Source organism: Giraffa tippelskirchi, chromosome 3 (genome assembly GCF_054371585.1).
Source record: "Giraffa tippelskirchi isolate mGirTip1 chromosome 3, T2T-mGirTip1v1.2.pri, whole genome shotgun sequence".
NCBI lineage: Eukaryota > Metazoa > Chordata > Mammalia > Artiodactyla > Giraffidae > Giraffa > Giraffa tippelskirchi.
In genome coordinates, this window is record NC_137277.1 from 22241832 (window position 1) to 22259728 (window position 17897).

General features: G+C 49.2%; 1 protein-coding gene across 1 annotated transcript; it reads right to left on the reverse strand.

The window, feature by feature from the left end:
* Positions 1 to 399: 399 nt before the first annotated feature.
* PSMD3 (proteasome 26S subunit, non-ATPase 3) lies at positions 400 to 13706 on the reverse strand. Its single transcript, XM_081582171.1, has 12 exons — positions 13350 to 13706; positions 11283 to 11473; positions 9551 to 9688; positions 8181 to 8317; positions 7114 to 7304; positions 6851 to 6954; positions 3044 to 3158; positions 2822 to 2941; positions 2376 to 2479; positions 1983 to 2138; positions 975 to 1025; positions 400 to 859 (listed from the first exon to the last, which is right to left on the reverse strand). The coding sequence occupies exons 1-12, from the start codon at positions 13567 to 13569 to the stop codon at positions 782 to 784; spliced, it is 1605 nt and encodes a 534-aa protein (XP_081438297.1). The 5' UTR covers positions 13570 to 13706; the 3' UTR covers positions 400 to 781.
* Positions 13707 to 17897: the final 4191 nt, after the last annotated feature.

Genomic DNA, 17897 nt, shown 5'->3' on the forward strand with positions numbered 1-17897 from the left:
CAACATGGTGCAGCCTTGCTGGAGACCCTTCTCTCATTGAATCTCACCTGAGGGCCAGACTCTCACATTTTGTTTGATCCACAAAGCCCAGATTCCTAATTTTAGAGCCAGGAGGTCACTGAGTATAATCATTTATTTGACAGATCTGGCAAAGGAGCCTGAGAAGTTTAGAGAGTTGCCCAATTATTTGCGAGCCAGTTAGATATGAAAGAGTAAACCCAGGCCCTTCTGACCCCAGATCAGAGTCTCTTCACCCAGCCCCTGGCCCCTTCCTCATCTACAGCTGCACCAGGTCTTCAGATCATGCCTGGGGCTGGCACTCCCAGGCCAGGAGAAAAATGTGGGCCTGTTAACACTGTACCTGTGAGGGCAAAATAGAGTAACTGATACACAAGGAGCTTTGGAGAATTTTTTATTGTTTAAAAATCATAATTGAAGCTTCAAAAAACATACAACCTAACACATGTCCCAGTTCCGGTGCCCTACTCCCTGGAGGAGAGCACAGGGCTAGTCCCTCCCATCGTGCTACCCACACCACTAGCCAGGACCCTGCCCTGGGGAGGCTGCCCGCCCGCCCGCCTGCCCCCGTGTGCTAAGTCACCGGCTGAGGAGGGGCCCTGGGATGAGGTAGGGTGACCGGCTCCCTGCACCCCTCACCCCCCGCACATAGCAGTCTGTGTGCCCCATGTGGCAAGAGGAGCCAGTTCCCTGGGCAGGGGACCCCCATGGGGGAAAGACAGAGCCAGTCCCCACTCACCCCACCCCTCCCCAGCCCCCCAGCTCAAGGGAAGCTGTCGTCGTCATCTTCTGCCATCTCCTTAGCAAACTCCAAGTCCTGCTGCTCCCTCTCTCGCCGCTCCTGGGGAAGAGGGCCAGGGTGGGGGGCTGAGGACCAGCCAGGCTCTCTGCACCCAGCCCGACCCACCCAGGCTTTCCAAAACTTCCCTTTCCACCAAAAGCAGAAAGCAGCTTACCTCTGCAGACTCCAAGTCCTTGTTGTAGGATTTGGGAGGAAACCTCATGGCCTGAAGCACAATGGAGAGAGGAGTGAGTGAAGAGGAGGCAGGCGCCTGGGCACTGGGAAATGTGACAGAGAGGTGACACTCCCCAGTTTAGTCTGGTGGGGGACTAGGCATGGTGACTCATGACCCGTGACACCACGTGATAAACACTAAAGAAAGTCCAGAGGGATAAACCACCGACCCTCTCGGTTAGGCAGGGAGGCGGACTGGCAGTGAGAAGGAGGAAGAATGGATGGCCTATGGGAGTGGAAGGAAGGGCATCCTAGGCAGAGCCATTCAAAGTGTGAGAAGGTTAGACTGGAGTTCAGTGGGGCCAGCTGGAGGGAGGGGAGAAAGGGGAGGGGCTGACCGGAGCGGTCTGGGGAGTGAGGCTAGGGACACAGGGGACCAATCACAAAGAGTCTTTCATGCTGAGTGGAGCACAGCGTTTGCCTGATTTCAGACAAAGTGATATCCCTGGTTTCCTGGGGGGAGAGACCAGGAAAAACGCTGGTGCCCAACAGTACCAGCACATAACCCAGCACCTGACACACAAGAGCTTAGGAGCCTTTTGTGGACCAAGATGGTGGCCCTACCCTTTACACAATGCAGACTTTGCTAAGTGCCCCAAGACAGTGATTGCATCCAACCTTGACAACCCTGTGAAGCAGGCAGGGCAGGTAATACTTCACTATCAGTCTCACAGATGGAGACACAGAGACTCAAAGAAGGTAAACAACTCAAATTTGGAACCAAATCCGGAACTGTGCACTCTAAACCCCAGTCTGATCCTCCCTGGCAACCAGACCCTGTAAGCGCACAGTGGCATTGTGGTCCCACAAGTCAAGTCCTTTGCCCTGTCTGGACCCCCAGTGCTTTAGAGACTCGGAGCCAGGCCCCAAACCAAGCCGGTCTTCTCTAGGAACCTGTGGGTGTGGGTGTGCTGCTGCCCAGCTGTCTCTGCAGCTCAGGGCCCCTCACCTTGACAGACATGTTGTGAATATCCAGGCAGAAGGAGATGCGCTGGTGGAAGGCTAGCTGGGGCTCGCGGGTAGAATAGATGTCAATCATCTCCTTGGACTGGACGTAGCCCTTCTCGTGGTTGATGCTGGCCTCAATGACACCATCTCGAATGGCCTGCAGGCCCCAAAGGGAGGAAAAGTCACCAGAAAATCCATCTTCTAAGTCTGAGAACATCCCGTCTCATCTTTTTGTCCTCCCCGATCTCTCCTACATTCATTCGTGCACACGCAGACACTCTCTCTGACAACTTCCTGGCTTCACTGTAAGATGGGCATGCCACCGCTTTAGCCGTCAACCTCCTCCCACCCCATGCCTGAAATATGGCATCTGTGGTCCCTGAACCAGGCCCACCTTGGCAACAATGAACTCTGCATCCTCTGGGCTATCCAGCTGCAGCTTCTGGGCGATGTCCGCCAAGGAGATGCGGGAATAGGAGAGGCTGATCATGCGCACACCTGGGAGGAGGGGCCGCAGGGAGGACAGGGTGGGCACAGACCCTTCACCTGCCTGGACAGCCACAGTGTTGTCCCTGCCCCTGGAGAAGCCAAGTCCCAGTCCTGCTCTTCCAGGGCTCCCTCAGACCCTGATCCACACTTGTCTTTTTTTTTTTTAAGTGATTAGGTTACTTTTTATTTTTTTCTAGTTTGGTTGCACTGGGTCTTCGTTACAGAGCAAGGGCTTCTTGCTGTGGCATGTGGGCTTAGCTGCCCCATAGCACGTGGGATCTCTGTTCCCTGACCAGGAATTGAACCTGCGTCCCCTACCTTGGAAGGTAGATTCTCAAGCCCGACCCACACCTGTCTTGATGACGTTGTGCCGCAGTCGGATGATGAGGGTGTAGGTCCCATCTGCTTGGAACTTCTCCCCAAACTGATCCAGGACCTGGTTGAACTTGGCTAGGTTTCCTGTCCTGACAGCTGCGGTAGGGAGAAGAGTGGGTCAGATGCTGCACGTGGCGCACACACCAGAGAGGACACAGTGCCGGGGGGCAGCACGCTCTGGGAGGGGACCGGCCTTACCCTGGGTCAGAAGGAAGTAGGGCATGAGTGAGCGCTTGAGGGACGGTTGACGGAACTGCAGCCGGTCTGGGATCTCCCCCAACAACAACTCCACCACAATCAGAAGCTTGTGCACCTGGCAGAGTGTGACACAGAAGGCAGTGGGCAGGGAGCCCCACAGGGTGGGAGGAGAGAACAAAATGGGGCTTCAACTCAGTCAGACACACCGGAAAAGAAGGAAGATGGCATTGGACTGGGCCCATAGAGAGAGGAAAAAACCCTCAAGCTGTGCTGCCTGTGGAACCAAAGCTCTGCTTTGGGAGTCAGGCCCTGGGAGCATCTGACTCTTTGACTACACCGGGCCCTCAGCTTTATTTCACTTGGCCAGTCAGTGCACAGTGCTCCAAAATGGCAAAGCTGCAAATTACAGGCTGGATGGGCAGGTTCTATGGCTCTGAACCGGTGAGGAAGCAGGGCCCGGAGGCCTCGGGGATGGGATGCAAGTCAGCCTAAGATGCTGGTTAGGGAGGTGAACCATATGTAAACTAGTCATCTGGGTAGAGGCAGAAGCACAGGAAAGGGCCTGCAGAGCTTCAGTGAATGACGGTATGATGGACAGGGTTGCCTGGGAAACGGGGCCCCTCCTCTTGATGCAGCACCCTGCAAGAGAGGCTGTGGGAGAAGGGGACAACTTCCCCCACAAGCAGGAGGGACAGGAGCACAGACAGCTAAACCACGGGCAAGCAAGTGTCACAAAGGAGGTGAGGGGTTAAAAATGGGTATGGGTGATGGTGCCCACACCTGGGCAAGGAGGGTCCCACCTTCCGGGGTGGTCCCCTCGCTCACTGCTACCTTGTCCCTCTGCATACTTCATGAGTGAGGGGAAAGCCATGGTGATGGCAGAAATTAACATGAGCCCTGAGGATTCTTTTAAGCAATGGCAGACTGGTATTTTTTTGGCCACAGCTTACAGCATGTAGGATCTTAATTCCCTGACCAGGGACAGAACCTGTGCCCCCCTGCACTGGGAGCGCAGAGTCTTAACCACTGGATCATGAGGGAAGTTCCATGCCTTGAGGATTCTGATGAAGCAGAAAAAGGAGGGAGAATGTCTCAGCCAAGGGGACAGGTTGGAGAAGAGGCCAGTGTACTTGAAGGGGGTGGGGGGCTGTCAGGAGAGATGCCTGGGGCACATCTTGGGACACCCAGTTCTGAGTGCCAGGCTGAGTTCTGAGCTCGGAGACAGAATGCCAGTCTTTACTTGCTAGCTAGAAATGTTGAGTCTCTGGATTCCTCCTCCCTAGAATGGGTGTAATAATGATACTACTACCTGAACTACCTGATCCACAAGACTCACAATACTTTACTAGGTAGGAAATGGGAAAAACGTGAGCTTCCCAGACCAGGCAGACCGGCCAGGACCTCCATGGAGTCAGGCAGGGGAAGCTGGGCTGGCAGAGGGGAGGATGGTGACCAGCAGTGTTGGGGGCTCGAACAACGGCATGGGCAACATCAGAGAGATGACTACCAAAGCCGTCAGGCAAATCAACAGACAACTCAGTGATGGGGAAGGTGGGGACAAGTCCAAGATGACCCAAGGCTTCTGTGCAGATCAAGAGAGCAAGAAGGACTGTAAAGGGCACACAGGCAGGTCTGGACAAGGTGAGTGTGAGGAGCCAGCAAGTATCTTAATGGAGATGTGTGCTGAGAAGTGGAATTTGCAGGTCTGGGCTCATGAGAGGGCTCAAAACTTGTATTATGGGCTGAACTGTGAACCCCAAGATTTTTATGGTGAAGCCCTGAGTACCCCAGAATGTGACTGGATTTGGAGCTAGAACCTTTAAAGAGGTTATGAAGGGAACATGAAGTCATGTGAGTGGGCCCTAATCCGATTATGATTGGGGTCCTTACAAGAAGAATTAGAGATACAGATATGGACGGAAGGAAGACCATTTGGAGACGTCAGAAGACGGCCAACTCCAAGCAAAAGAGAAGCCCCCAGAACAACCCGGCCACGGTGACATTCTGAATTCGGACTTCTCATCTCCAGAAACAGGACGAAATCAATTTCTGCTGTTTAAGCCAGCCAGTCTTGTTGTAGCAACCCAGGCAGATTAAGACAGATTAATGGACTTTGGTGACTCATTGTGGAGGTGAGAGCTAAGCCCTGAAAGCAAATGAAATCCCCCAAGGCAAGAATGTGGAACTATTACGGATGGTACACTTTCAGTGTGCTCAGCTTTAGATGCCATGTTAAATTCCATGTCTGTCTCTACCCATTCTCACCCTCCTTGTTTTTATTTAAAGCTGGCTCTCCACTTGGGCTCGCTAGCCCATTCCTCCTACCTCTGCCCAGGCCTTGGCTCATCACCTATCTGCTTCAGTCTCTCTGGGTGGGAAGTTCCCCCAACTCTGCTTTTTTACCTCTCAAGCAGCCCTTCCACCTTTCCCGGCTCCTTCACCAACAGTCCATGGGCAAGACCTCACTCCAGTTCCCTCTTGCAACCTGGGTCTACCACAGAAAACTCTGAAACCTTATCCATCCACAGCAAAATCTGGTTTGAAAACACCACTTTACTCCATGACACCTCTCCCTGGTGTGCAACACAGCCTGCATGTCAATTACGCGCATTTTTACTGATTTTTAGAAGAAGGTTTAGTGTGTGTCCTACATTGTAAGCAATCTTACATTCAGCAATGTACCTTATGTGTCTGAAAAACCACCCCTTTCTATGAAAATTCTACCCATCTTTCAAAAACCAGATCAAATATAACTGTTTAAAGATTTATTCTACCACAACTGAATCTGCCTTTCTCTGAACTGCTGAACTGAAACAAACCAAACCTCCCACCACACTGAGCTCATCAGTGTACAGGCTCATCCTGCTCTCTTCCAAGAGCTAGGAGGTGTCTGTGTGTAAACGTGGGAGCAGTCATCTGTAGCTGGGAAAGCTGGGTCCTAATTCTGGCTGCTCGGAGAAGGCAATGGCACCCCACTCCAGTACTCTTGCCTGGAAAATCCTATGGACAGAGGAGCCTGGCAGGCTGCAGTCCATGGGTTCGCTAAGGGTCAGACACGACTGAGCGACTTCACTTTCACTTTTTACTTTCATGCATTGGAGAAGGAAATGGCAACCCACTCCAGTGTTCTTGCCTGGAGAATCCCAGGGACGGGGGAGCCTGGTGGGCTGCCGTCTGTGGGGTCGCACAGAGTCGGACACGACTGAAGTGACTTAGCAGCAATTCTGGCTGCCAGGCTCTGTGATTTTACACAGCCCTCAAGCCATCCTGGTTCAAGTGTTCTGTATCCATCTCTTTGAGTGAAAATACCATTTCTTATCCTTTTTTTCTATCCCTCACAGTGCCCAGTATCAAGGTCAGCACTCAAGAAATATACCTGGGGACTGACAGCTCTGACTTGGCCAAGGTTTACCTCCACCTGAGTTGGCCAGCCTTAAGGAGGGCCCTGGGTTCTCTGGCCACAGACACCACTGCTCCCAAAGGGGCACCTGAGGGACCAGGTAAGAGTCCAGAGTTTATTAACACAAAGCAGACCCTTGCATGAAAGGACTATAGGGGCTTCTGGGGAGTCAGGAGTATTTTAAACCTACCTACCAGGGAGAAGACTGGGGATATATACTGCCAGAGATGCAGGTAGTGTCTGCCTAAGGTGCCCTGAACAACGGTATGTGGCAAGAGACATGTGATGCCACCTTTGGGGGAAGAAGACTAAGTAAGGATGCCTTCCTGGCTCCTCAGATGGGGAAATGGCACTAACGTGGTATCAGATGAGTAAGGGGTCAAAGGGGAGAGAGAGCCGCTGCTCACCGTCTGCTTGAAGCCAACAGCTGTGTGCTGAGGGGCCTTCCGAAGGGCGTTGGTCATTGTTCTTCGGGCCTCTGAGTACTCCAGCTGGATGGCTTTGATGCGCCCTGGGTGTAAGAAGAGAGTTGATCAAGACGACAGCATTATCCAAACCCTGGTCCCCCACAAACCAGAGCGCCTCTTATGCACCACGGGCACCACATTCTTAGCAAACTTGTGCCGAGTGAGCCTGAGACGCCTCCTGGCTGGGGGCGGGCCCTGCTCACCTGTGTAGTAGAGGTACCTTGCCCACTCGTTGTTGTTGGCCTGTTCGGGGAACACGGACTTGGACACCAGCTTCTCGGCCTGGTCGTACAGGCTGTAGTGCAAGTAGTTCCGCAGCAGGAGGTTCAGCAGTGTGGCCTGCCCGTCCGTGTCGTGCCGCAGTGTGGCGGTCCGGAGCCGAGCATGCAAGAAGCTTCAAGAAGGAACGAAATGAGGTCAAAGGCCTCAAATAACAACTCTGAATAGTCAACTAGTAAAGCATCAGTCTGGGTGTACAGAGGATGGAACTCTGCTCAGAGAACCTGCCCTCGAATGGGGGAGACAGACAACTCTCACGATGAATAAGTGTACCGTGAGGTGTGACAAAAGGTGGGGGTGGGGGTGACGCAGAAATCAGGGTAAGTGCGACAGGGGCGCAGGAGGACGGGAGGGAGTTGTGGCTTTAAACAGCCTGGTCAGGGTAGGACTCACTGAGGTTACAGTTAACCACAGGCTTGAAGGACGCAGGGAGGAGGGTACTCTCGGCCGAGGGAAGTGAGCACCCGTGGAAGAGCGAGGCGTTGGGGAGCAGTGGGGCTCAGACCCTATGAGGGCTCAAAAGCTTTTATCAGGAGGGTTCTGGCTTTTCCCTGAAGGGAATGGGGAGCCACCGCAGGTTCCAAGCAGAGGAGTGAAAGGTTTTCCAGCCTGTCCTTGTACCTTTTTTTTAAAAAAAACTTTTTATTTTATATTCGAGTACAGCCAATTAACAATACTGTGGTAGTTTCAGGTGCAAAACAATGGGACTCAGCCATACTATCCTTGTACCCCTGACTCACTAAAGAGTCCTCTCTTGACGTGTGGTGAAAGGAGGAGCCTGGGGGACAAGACTTAATAGGCCAGTGGTTATCTCTGTCTCAGCCTCTCAAGCCCTCCCACAGCTCAGGGCGTGTTAAACTGTCACCCCCACTTCCTGCTGGGCCCTTGACATCTCCCAGGCCTCGGCCCTCTGCAAGTACACAGCTCTGTGTAGTGCCTGACCATGTTGCTGACCCCAAGGACCGCAAGCGAGACCCTTGGCCACTGGTACCTGCGAACCACATCCAGCTTATCTAGGAACTCATAGACCCGGGCGTGATAATAGTAACACTTGGCAGCCACAAGGTCCAAGGCCCGGCGGTTCTGAGTGCTGATCTTCTGCATCAGATCATCAGAAATCTTCTGTGCCTGGGGAGGCAGCCAAAAGAGAGTCAAGCGGCAGTGCTTCAAAATTTAAACATGGAGCTATCACATAAGCCAGCAATTCCCCTCCTAGGCATATGTCCAAGAGAACTGGAAACACATGTTCACATAAAAGCTTGCACATGAATGTTTATATCAGCATTTTTCACAATAACCAGTAAGTGGAACTGGCCCAAGTGCTTATCATCCAATCAATGGTTAAACAAAATGTGGTATATCCATGTGATGAAATATTACTCATTCATAAAAAGGAACAGAGTACAGATACATGCTACAACATGGATAAACCTAGAAAACACTAAGCTACAGAAAGAAGTCACACACAAAAGGCACATATTATCCATGGGACACAAAATATTAATAGATTACTGGGCTGGGGTGAGGGGAGAACAAGGTGTGATTACTAACAGGTATGGTGTTTTTCTTTGTGGGGGGCAGTGGGGATTGGTGGGGTAGTAATTAAGTTTGTCTGGAATTAGACAGGAGGGCAGTTGTACAACCTTGTGAATATACAAAAAAACCATCGAAATCTACACTTTCAAGCGGGTCAATTATAGCTAAAGAGCAACCAATCAAACAAAAACCAACCAGTGGCAAAGCAAGGAAAAAATAAAACAGAGGACTGAGGCATTAGACCTGTCACCTCCTGGGTGTGCCCCTGGGAAAGAAGCTGAGCCTGCCAGGGCAGCAGCCCCAGCTGGAGGCAGTGCTGGAAGAATTGTATCCACAATGGAGTCTTTCAGATCCACAGTAATAGCTGCCATTTATTAACACATTGGGAATGCAGACCTTGTGAGGGTCACTGTGCCAGGTATTTTTTAAATGTATTACTTTTATTTAATACTAATGATAAACTTGTAAGAATGGCAGTTCTTCTTATTTTACACACAGCTGGGAGAAATCAATTTGCCTAAGGTACAAATGGGATTTGAAGCCAGGTCTTTCGGCCTTCAAATCTACTCTTTTTACAGCATCCACTATCTAGGGACTGCACCACAGAGAGGTACAGAGTGACCATGGGCAGGCCTTTCCCAGAGCTGGAGCAGGAGTTGAGGGGTCTTCCTCGGATGTGGGGCTGGGTGGATTCTCATGTTGGGGAAGAGTCTGGGGGGCAGTGAATGACCCAATGATGATCTATTTCTTCACAAGAGATGATCTCCCCCACTAACCCCGTGCACTGCCTGAGGCGTGTTAGTCACACGCTCTGGTCTTGGATACCTCTTTGTAGCGCTTGCTGTTCATCAGGAAGATGACCATGAGAAGCTGGAGGTAGGCTTCCACTTCAGGCAGGAGGGGAGCCGATGCAGCTTTTCCTGTTCGGGGACGGAACTGTAAATCGGCTTCTGTGTCCATGGGCTAGGAGACGACATGAGTTACCAAGGAGGAGCTCAGTCAGATCAATCAACCAGGAATTTCTCAAGCACTCACTATTATTTCAACAGAGATTTACTAAGTGCCCACTGTGTGCCAAGATTTTTCTGGGTGCTGGGGATACAAAAATACTGAAGGGAGTCAAAAAGGCTGGCGATAAAATCAATACAGAAAAGGGTTACATGAGTATAACATCCTTATAGAACAGAGACAGAAAGGATGATGTAAGGACCCCTCAGAGAGCCTACAATTTAACTAGAGATTAAACCACCATACCTGGAACCACTGCAAATTCTGTCAGGCAGGGTTTAATAAAGTGATATAATTCTAGAGATGAGATCAAGAATAATGAGACAGGGAGTTCCCTGGTGGTCTAGTGACTGGGATTCTAGGTTTCACTGCTGCGGCCTGGGTTCAATGTCTGGTCGGGGAATTGAGTTACGCAAGCTGTGTGGCTTGGCCAAAAAAGAATAATGAGACAAAAAAAATTTTTTTTGGTGGTAATAAAGAAATTTTGGGGGAAATTGACATATACACAGTATTTATTTTCAGATCTAGTCACTAAAACTGGAATAACGTGTAATAGATCAAAAAACGATCATGGTGGGGGACTTCATAGATGCACAGGTTAAAAAATATTCCAGGCGGGGCTGGGGGAGGGGGCTTTTCCCCTTTCCCAGACACTAAAGTCTTTACTGTCCACCTCAGGGGATTTTTCTGAGTCTCACATCTATAAAATAGATTGTAAGCATACAGAATTTTAGGGAGATGAAGGTAGCTGAAGGGCCAATGGAAGTTTAAGAAGGGGCAGGACTTGAACTGTACCATGGATGATAAGAGGAGTTTTACAGTCAGAAAGGAAAAGGAGAGGTTTCTCCTGGTATGGAGACAACTACCACCAGCAAACTAACTTCACCAACATGCACTCTGTGCCACACACTGTTCTAGGAGCCTTCCTCTTCTTCCTCAGCAGCTCCCCCACAACGTGCCCCCAGATCTGTTCATCACACACATCAAATGAGGCACAAGGAAGTTAGGTCAGACACCAAATGGTAGAGCTGGGATTAAAAATTCAACCTTCCCCTAAAACCTGTGTTCTTAACCACTGTTCTCTTTTGGGTGGGGGCCACACTGCAGGGCATGTGGAATCTTAGTCCCCTGTCCAAGGATCCAACTACACCCCCTGCAGCGGAAGCAAGGAGTCTTAACCACTGGGCCACCAGGGAAGTCCCTTAACCACTGTTCTCTACATCCTCCATTGTGAAGCTTCGGAGGCAAAGAGGTGGTAGAACCTTCTCCTAGGCCCTATGTTGGGAGTGGTGGGAAATGAATGTAGTTGGAAGGGTCCTGATTCTCAGATCCTTTTTCTGACTCAGAATAATGACCCTACAGGGCAGAAGGATGGTCCCCTTGTTAGAGGGCAGATGAGTATTAAGAGGGGCTGCTTTGCTTCGTGTCTCTGCTGTGGCAGGTAACGAGACAGGTTTCCAGGATGGGACACAGCTACCCAGGGTGGAATGTGTGTCCCTGTGTGTCTCAAGCCAAGCCCACACTCCTGTGCTGGCCTGACTCCACTCACCTCTTCCAGGAAGGGTAGCAAGAAGTCTCGAGTGGCATTGTTGGAAGTGAAGAAGCCGTGCACGGCCTTGTATAGAACGTAGTGGTTGAGGCGGCGTGACGTGGAAGGCAGCATCCGTAGGGCCCGCAGTACAAACCGAGGCTCCTTGCCCGACACTGCCTTCTCCAGCTGCTTCACGTGCTCCTTGATGTCTGTGGCGGACCAGGGGAGGAAAAACGTGAATTCCAACTCCTCCTACCCCTCCACCGCTCCAGCCAAGCAGTCTTAGGAAGCCTCTTACAAATGGCAGGATGTGACCAGTCCCCTCTTTTGCCCTAACAGGGTTGAGCAAAAGTTACGGATGCCACATGCTGATTTTAAGACATAAACAAGAGACACAGAAAAATAAAGCTGGGTTGGGGAAGAAGTAGAGGGTGACATAAAAAGGAAAAAAAAACAATGAAAAACAAAAACACGTGGAGATTTAGCAGATCTTCAAATAGGAAAACACTTTCTAAATGCAAACAATGGGAGAAATCACCCACATACACACACAAAAGACTTAACTTCATAGAAATAAGAAACAAACAAAATCCTTCTGATAACTGTAGCAAAAGAAAAATATCTGCAACAAATGTGGCCAGAGATGCATATTCAACAAAGAGCTTGTATAAAGGATTAAAATAAATACAAATGAGTATGAATGGACAATACAAAAAGAGGAATGACAAATAGACGTGAAAAATGTTTCATTAGTATTCAAATAACCACAAATGAAAACATTTTTCAATAACCATTCTAACAGTATTTGAAAAATGATAACATACAGAGTACAGGGGTGACCAGGACACTTCTATTTGCATAATGTAAATCAGTACAGTCTTCCTGGACAATATCTACCAAAGACCTTAAAAACATTTACCTTTTCAACTCAGGGATCTATACTGAATGAGTAATTATAGAAATAGATCAAATAGTGGGCAGAGATGATGGCTGCAAAGCTATTTATAATGGAGGAAAATGGAAATAAATGTCCAGAAATAAGGGAGCACCATCAATTGGTAGCTTCTTCAGTTTCCCTTGTATTCGTATTCCTTTGTATCAGAATAGGATCTGATGCAGTCAACACTATCACATTCTCAAACCACCACCCAGGAGCATAACTTTGCTTATTTCAATGTTTTTGAGCTAGTTTCTCATGCAGTTAAGTAGAGAGAAAATCCAATGAACAGTCCTGTCCTACTTGATCCAGAAGTGGGAAATAGCACTAGGGTCACAGTGGGGAGTCTTCACTCTACCCATTCCAAATATGGACAGGATGCTCTAAGTTGGAAAAGTGGAATATACACTTGGAGGAACAAGAGGAGGATAGAAACTGAGAACAGGCACCAAGGAGAAGAGAAATGGAGGAACTGGTATATAGTTTAGGTGGGAGGTGAGTATCAGGAACTCAAACAAATAACAACTAAAAAGTTGAAAGTGTATAACGTGTTTAAACTCTTTAGAAACAGGGCAGGAGTAAGGGTTTGAAGGGAGAGAAAAACGAAATAGGATCGTTTGGGCAGTTCAATTAGAGCAAGGAGGAAGAAAGATACTAAGCAGAAAGGGCTCTCTTAGGGGAGTTCGCTAAAGGTAATTAAGACAACAGAAATCATACTTAAAACAGGGGTCAGTATTCTGTGTTATCCTTATCCCCCTTCAAAGATAAATACAGACACTGGTTTTTATAGAGATCAGTCATGCACTGGGGTCACTAGAATCAGGCTGATGAGATGTAAGTGGAATAATAAGGTAAGAGGAGAGAACTTAGAAGAGGGAGTCAATGGGCCCAGTGAGACCTAGTAGATGCAAGTCCCCGTTCGGGGGGGAGGTGTGAGAGAAGGGAGGAGTCCATCGTCTAGAGAGACTGTTCAGTTATCCGGGCCGCGGTCGGGAGTGTCAGGGTAGCGGGAGCAGGCACTTAGGGTGATCCCAATGAACCCCCAAAGTCACGGTGGTGGAGGCTACGCTGGGGTCCCAAGGAGAGGATACATCATCGCGGTGCTGTCACCCGTGATCATGGCACGTCCCCGGCCCAAGCTCTCGTACCCTCCAAGGTGACGGTGTCCAGCTCTCGCTGGGAGTGCTCAGCCGCCGCAGCCGCCGTCTTGCCAGCGGTCTCCCCGGTTGATCCGCCACCCGCCGCCGCCTCCTCTTTCATCTCCACATCCTGAGGGGCCGGGGGCGGCGGTGGTTCTTGTTCCCCTCCGCCGGGCGGCGGCTTCGCCTTGTCCGCGCCGCGGCGCCGCGCGGAGCCCTCTTGCTTCATGGCGCCCGGGGTCGCGGCCTAGTCCGGGGACCGAGGCCAGGGCCTCGCGTAAACCCTTGCACCGGAGACCAGGAACCGAACCGGGCCTGCACACGAGCGCGGGCTCGAGTCGGGCCGCACGATGACGGAGCAGCTGCAAACCCCTTCCCGGCGCTGGGCCTTCTGGGAAACGACAGGCCGGGCTGGTCGATGGCCGAGTCATCAAAGGGGAAAAAAGTCAACCACCGAGACGCAGGATGGAGGCGGATCTCCACAGAAGAAGCGGGGAGGAGCTTCTCTGAGTCTGTGAGGCTTGTTTTCGAGTGCTCCAGGGTGTTGATTTTCTTGCTTGCTTCTCTCGAGTGCACTTCCGCGAATGTCCACAAGAGGTCGACAAGAGGTCACCTCAGGCTCCAACTGGGTTACAGCGCGAGGAGTGGGTAGGACCTATCGGAACGCAGGGCGTATTGACGCCATGAGTTGCTGGGCTTGTTTCATGCTTAAACTCGCTCAGTTTGCCCCTAGCAGGGTTCACTTTCGAGATCCACGAGGCTGGTCCTCAACCGTAGCCCGGTGCATCCGGCACGAGAGAAGAAAAGAATCTGCGGAGGGCTATGGAGCTAGGCTGTTGTTCAGTCGCTCTGTCGTGTCCGACTCTTTGCGACTCCGTGAACTGCAGCACGCCAGGCTTCCCTGTCCATCACTTTCTCCTGGAGTTTGCCTGGCGTACTGCTATCCATGGGGTCGAAAGAGAGTCGGACACGATTGAGCAACCGAGCAACAACAGATGTCCATTGAGTCGGTGATGCCACCCAACCATCTCATCCTCTGTCGCCTCCTTATCTTGCTCTCAATCTTTCCCAGCCTCAGGGTCTTTTCCAGTTAGTCGGCTCCTGGCATCAGGTGGCCAAACTATTGGATGAATATTCAGGGTTGATTTCCTTTAGAATCGACTGGTTTGATTTCCTTGCTGTCCAAGGGACTCTCAAGAGCTTCCTCCAGGACCACAGTTGGCAAGTATCAATTCTGTTGGATTTGAAATAAAACCGAACTGGAGATGACAGAGAACCCTATGGGATTCAGACTTCTTTGTCTGAGTTTGAAAAGTCACTCAGCAGTGTTTGACTCTTTGGACCCCATGGACTATACAGTTCATGGAATTCTCTAGGCCAGAATACTGGAGTGGGTAGGGTAGCCTTTCCCTTCTCCAGGGGATCTTCCCAACCCAGGGATCAAACCCAGGTCTCCCGCATTGCAGGCAGATTCTTTACCAGCTGAGCCACAAGGCAAGCCCATCTGTGTTTAGCTAGTGCTGAAAATAAAGCATAAAATCCACAGCCTAGGATTGCTGATGGGGAGAGTGTCAGTCAATTCAGTCGCTCAGTTGTGTCCAACTCTTTGTGACCCCATGGACTGCAGCACACCAAGCCTCCCTGTCCATCACTAACTCCTGGAGTTTACTCAAACTCATATCCATTGAGTTGGTGATGTCATCCAACCATCTCATCCTCTGTTGTCCCCTTCTCCTCCCGCCTTCGATCTTTCCCAGCATCAGGGTCTTTTCAAATGAGTCACTTCTTCACATCAGGGGCCAAAGTATTGGAGTTTCCAATAAATATTCAGGACTGATTTCCTCTAGGATAGACTGGTTGGATGTCCTTGCAGTCCAAGGGACTCTCAAGAATCTTCTCCAACACCACAGTTCAAAAGCATCAATTCTTTGGCACTCAGCTTTCTTTATAGTCCACCTCTCACAACCATACATGACTACTGGAAAAACCATTGCTTTGACTAGACAGACCTTTGTTGGCAAAGTAATGTCTCTGCTTTTTAATATGCTGTCTAGGTTGGTCATAACTTTTCTTCCAAGGAGCAAGCGTCTTTTAATTTCATGGCAGCAGTCACCATCTGCAGTGATTTTGGAGCCCCCAAAATAGTCAGCCACTGTTTCCATTGCTTCCCCATCTATTTGCCATGAAGTGATGGGACCAGATGCCATGATCTTAGTTTTCTGAATGTTGAGTTTTAAGCCAGCTTTTTCACTCTCCTCTTTCACTTTCATCAAGAAGCTCTTTAGTTCTTCTTCGCTTTCTGCCATAATGGTGGTGTCATCCACATATCTGAGGTTATTGATATTTCTCCTGGCAATCTTGATTCCAGCTTGTGCTTCATCCAGCCCAGTGTTTCTCATGGTGTACTCTGCATATAAATTAAATAGGCAGGGTGACATATACAGCCTTGACATACTCTTTTCCCGATTTGGAACCAGTCTGTTGCTCCATGTCCAATTTTAACTGTTGCTTCCTGACCTGCATACAGATTTCTCAGGGGGAAGATCAGGCGGGCTGGTATTCCCATCTCTTGAAGAATTTTCCACAGTTTGTTATGATCCACACAGTCAAAGGCTTTGGCTTAGTCAATAAAGCAGAAGTAGATGTTTTTCTGGAACTCTCTTGCTTTTTCGATGATCCAACGGATGTTGACAACTTGATCTCTGGTTCCTCTACCTTTTCTAAATCCAGCTTGAACATCTGGAAGTTCACGGTTCATGTACTGTTGAAGCCTGGCTTGAAGAATTTTGAGCATTACTTTGCTAGCGTATGAGATGAGTGCAATTATGTGGTAGTTTGAGCATTCTTTGGCATTGCCTTTCTTTGGAATTGGAATAAAAACTGACCTTTTCCAGTCCTGTGCCACTGCCCGAGTTTTCCAAATTTGCTGGCATATTGAATGCAGCACTTTCACAGCATCATCTTTAGGATTTGAAATAGCTCAGCTGGAATTCCATCACCTCCACTAGCTTTGTTTGTAGTGATGCTTCCTAAGGCCCACTTGACTTCGCATTCCAGGATGTCTGGCTCTAGCTGAGTGATCACACCAGTGATTATCTGGGTCATGAAGATCTTTTTTGTATAGTTCTTCTGTGTATTCTTGCCACCTCTTCTTAATAGCTTCTGCTTCTGTTAGGTCCATACCATTTCTGTCCTTTATTGAGCCCATTTTTGCATGAAATGTCCCCTTGGTATCTCTAATTTTCTTGAAGAGATCTCTAGTCTTTCTCATTCTATTGTTTTCCTCTATTTCTTTGCATTGATCACTGAGGAAGGCTTTCTTATCTCTCCTTGCTATTCTTTGGAACTTTGCATTCAAATGGGAATATCTTTCCTTTTCTCCTTTGCCTTTGGCTTCTCTTCTTTTCACAGCTATTTGTAAGGGCTCCTCAGACAGCCATTTTGCCTTTTTGCATTTCTTTTTCTTGGGGATGGTCTTGATCACTGCCTCCTGTACAATGTCACGAACATCTGTCCATAGTTCTTCAGGCACTCTGTCTATCAGATCTAATCCCTTGAATCTATTTCTTACTTCCACTGTATAATTGTAAGGGATTTGATTTAGGTCATACCTGAATGGTTTAGTGGTTTTCCCTACTTTCTTCAATTTAATTCTGAATTTGGCAATAAGGAGTTCATGATCTGAGCCACAGTCAGCTCCCGGTCTTGTTTTTGCTGACTATATAGAGCTTCTCCATCTTTGGCTGCAAAGAATAGAATCAATCTGATTTCGGTATTGACCATCTAGTGATGTCCATGTGTAGAGTCTTCTCTTGTGTTGTTGGAAGAGGGTGTTTGCTATGATCAGTTCTTTCTCTTGGCAAAACTCTATTAGCCTTTGCCCTGCTTCATTCTGTTCTCCAAGGCCAAATTTGCCTGTTACTCCGTGTATTTCTCGACTTCCTACTTTTGCATTCCAGTCCTCTACAATGCAAAGGACATCTTTTTTGGGTGTTAGTTCTAGAAGGTCTTGTGGGTCTTCATATAACCGTTCAACTTCAGCTTCTTCAGCATTACTGGTCGGGGCATAGACTTGGGTTATTGTGATAGTGAATGGTTTGCCTTGGAAATGAACAGAGACCATTCTGTCGTTTTTGAGATTGCATCCAAGTACTGCATTTCATTTCAGACTTTTTTTCAGGGAGAGTGTATTTGGGTGTAATTACTTCAATGTAATAAAATTTAGGGATCTGGTCTCTGTGAGACCCAGGGATAGCATATTTAGGGGGCAGGGTGGTAAAAAATCAGTTTCAGAATGTAGTATGCTGGAAGCTCTGCTCTGGGCTGTGGTATACTGGAAGGCTGGAGGAAACAGAGAGGCTTTGGTGGTCCTTTGGGGAGGTGATATGCATCCAGACAGACACTGTAGTGAAATGGGGAACAGAATAATAGTGCACTTAAGGAGCACCTAAGAGTCCCCTAGAGAAAATAAACTGGACCTGAAACCCTGTCCACTTTTTCAAAGGACTCCTCTGGTGATTCTGCAGGAGTATACAGATTCCAATTTCCTAAGACACA

Excerpts from the sequence above, each read along its gene's own strand:
- PSMD3 (XM_081582171.1), bottom strand. The coding sequence starts at position 13,569 with ATGAAGCAAGAGGGCTCCGCGCGGCGCCGCGGCGCGGACAAGGCGAAG. Across the intron at positions 9,689-11,282 it reads TGCTACCCTTCCTGGAAGAG|CCCATGGACACAGAAGCCGA; the intron begins GTGAGTGGAGTC and ends GTCGTCTCCTAG. Across the intron at positions 2,942-3,043 it reads CTACTTCCTTCTGACCCAGG|CTGTCAGGACAGGAAACCTA; the intron begins GTAAGGCCGGTC and ends TCCCTACCGCAG.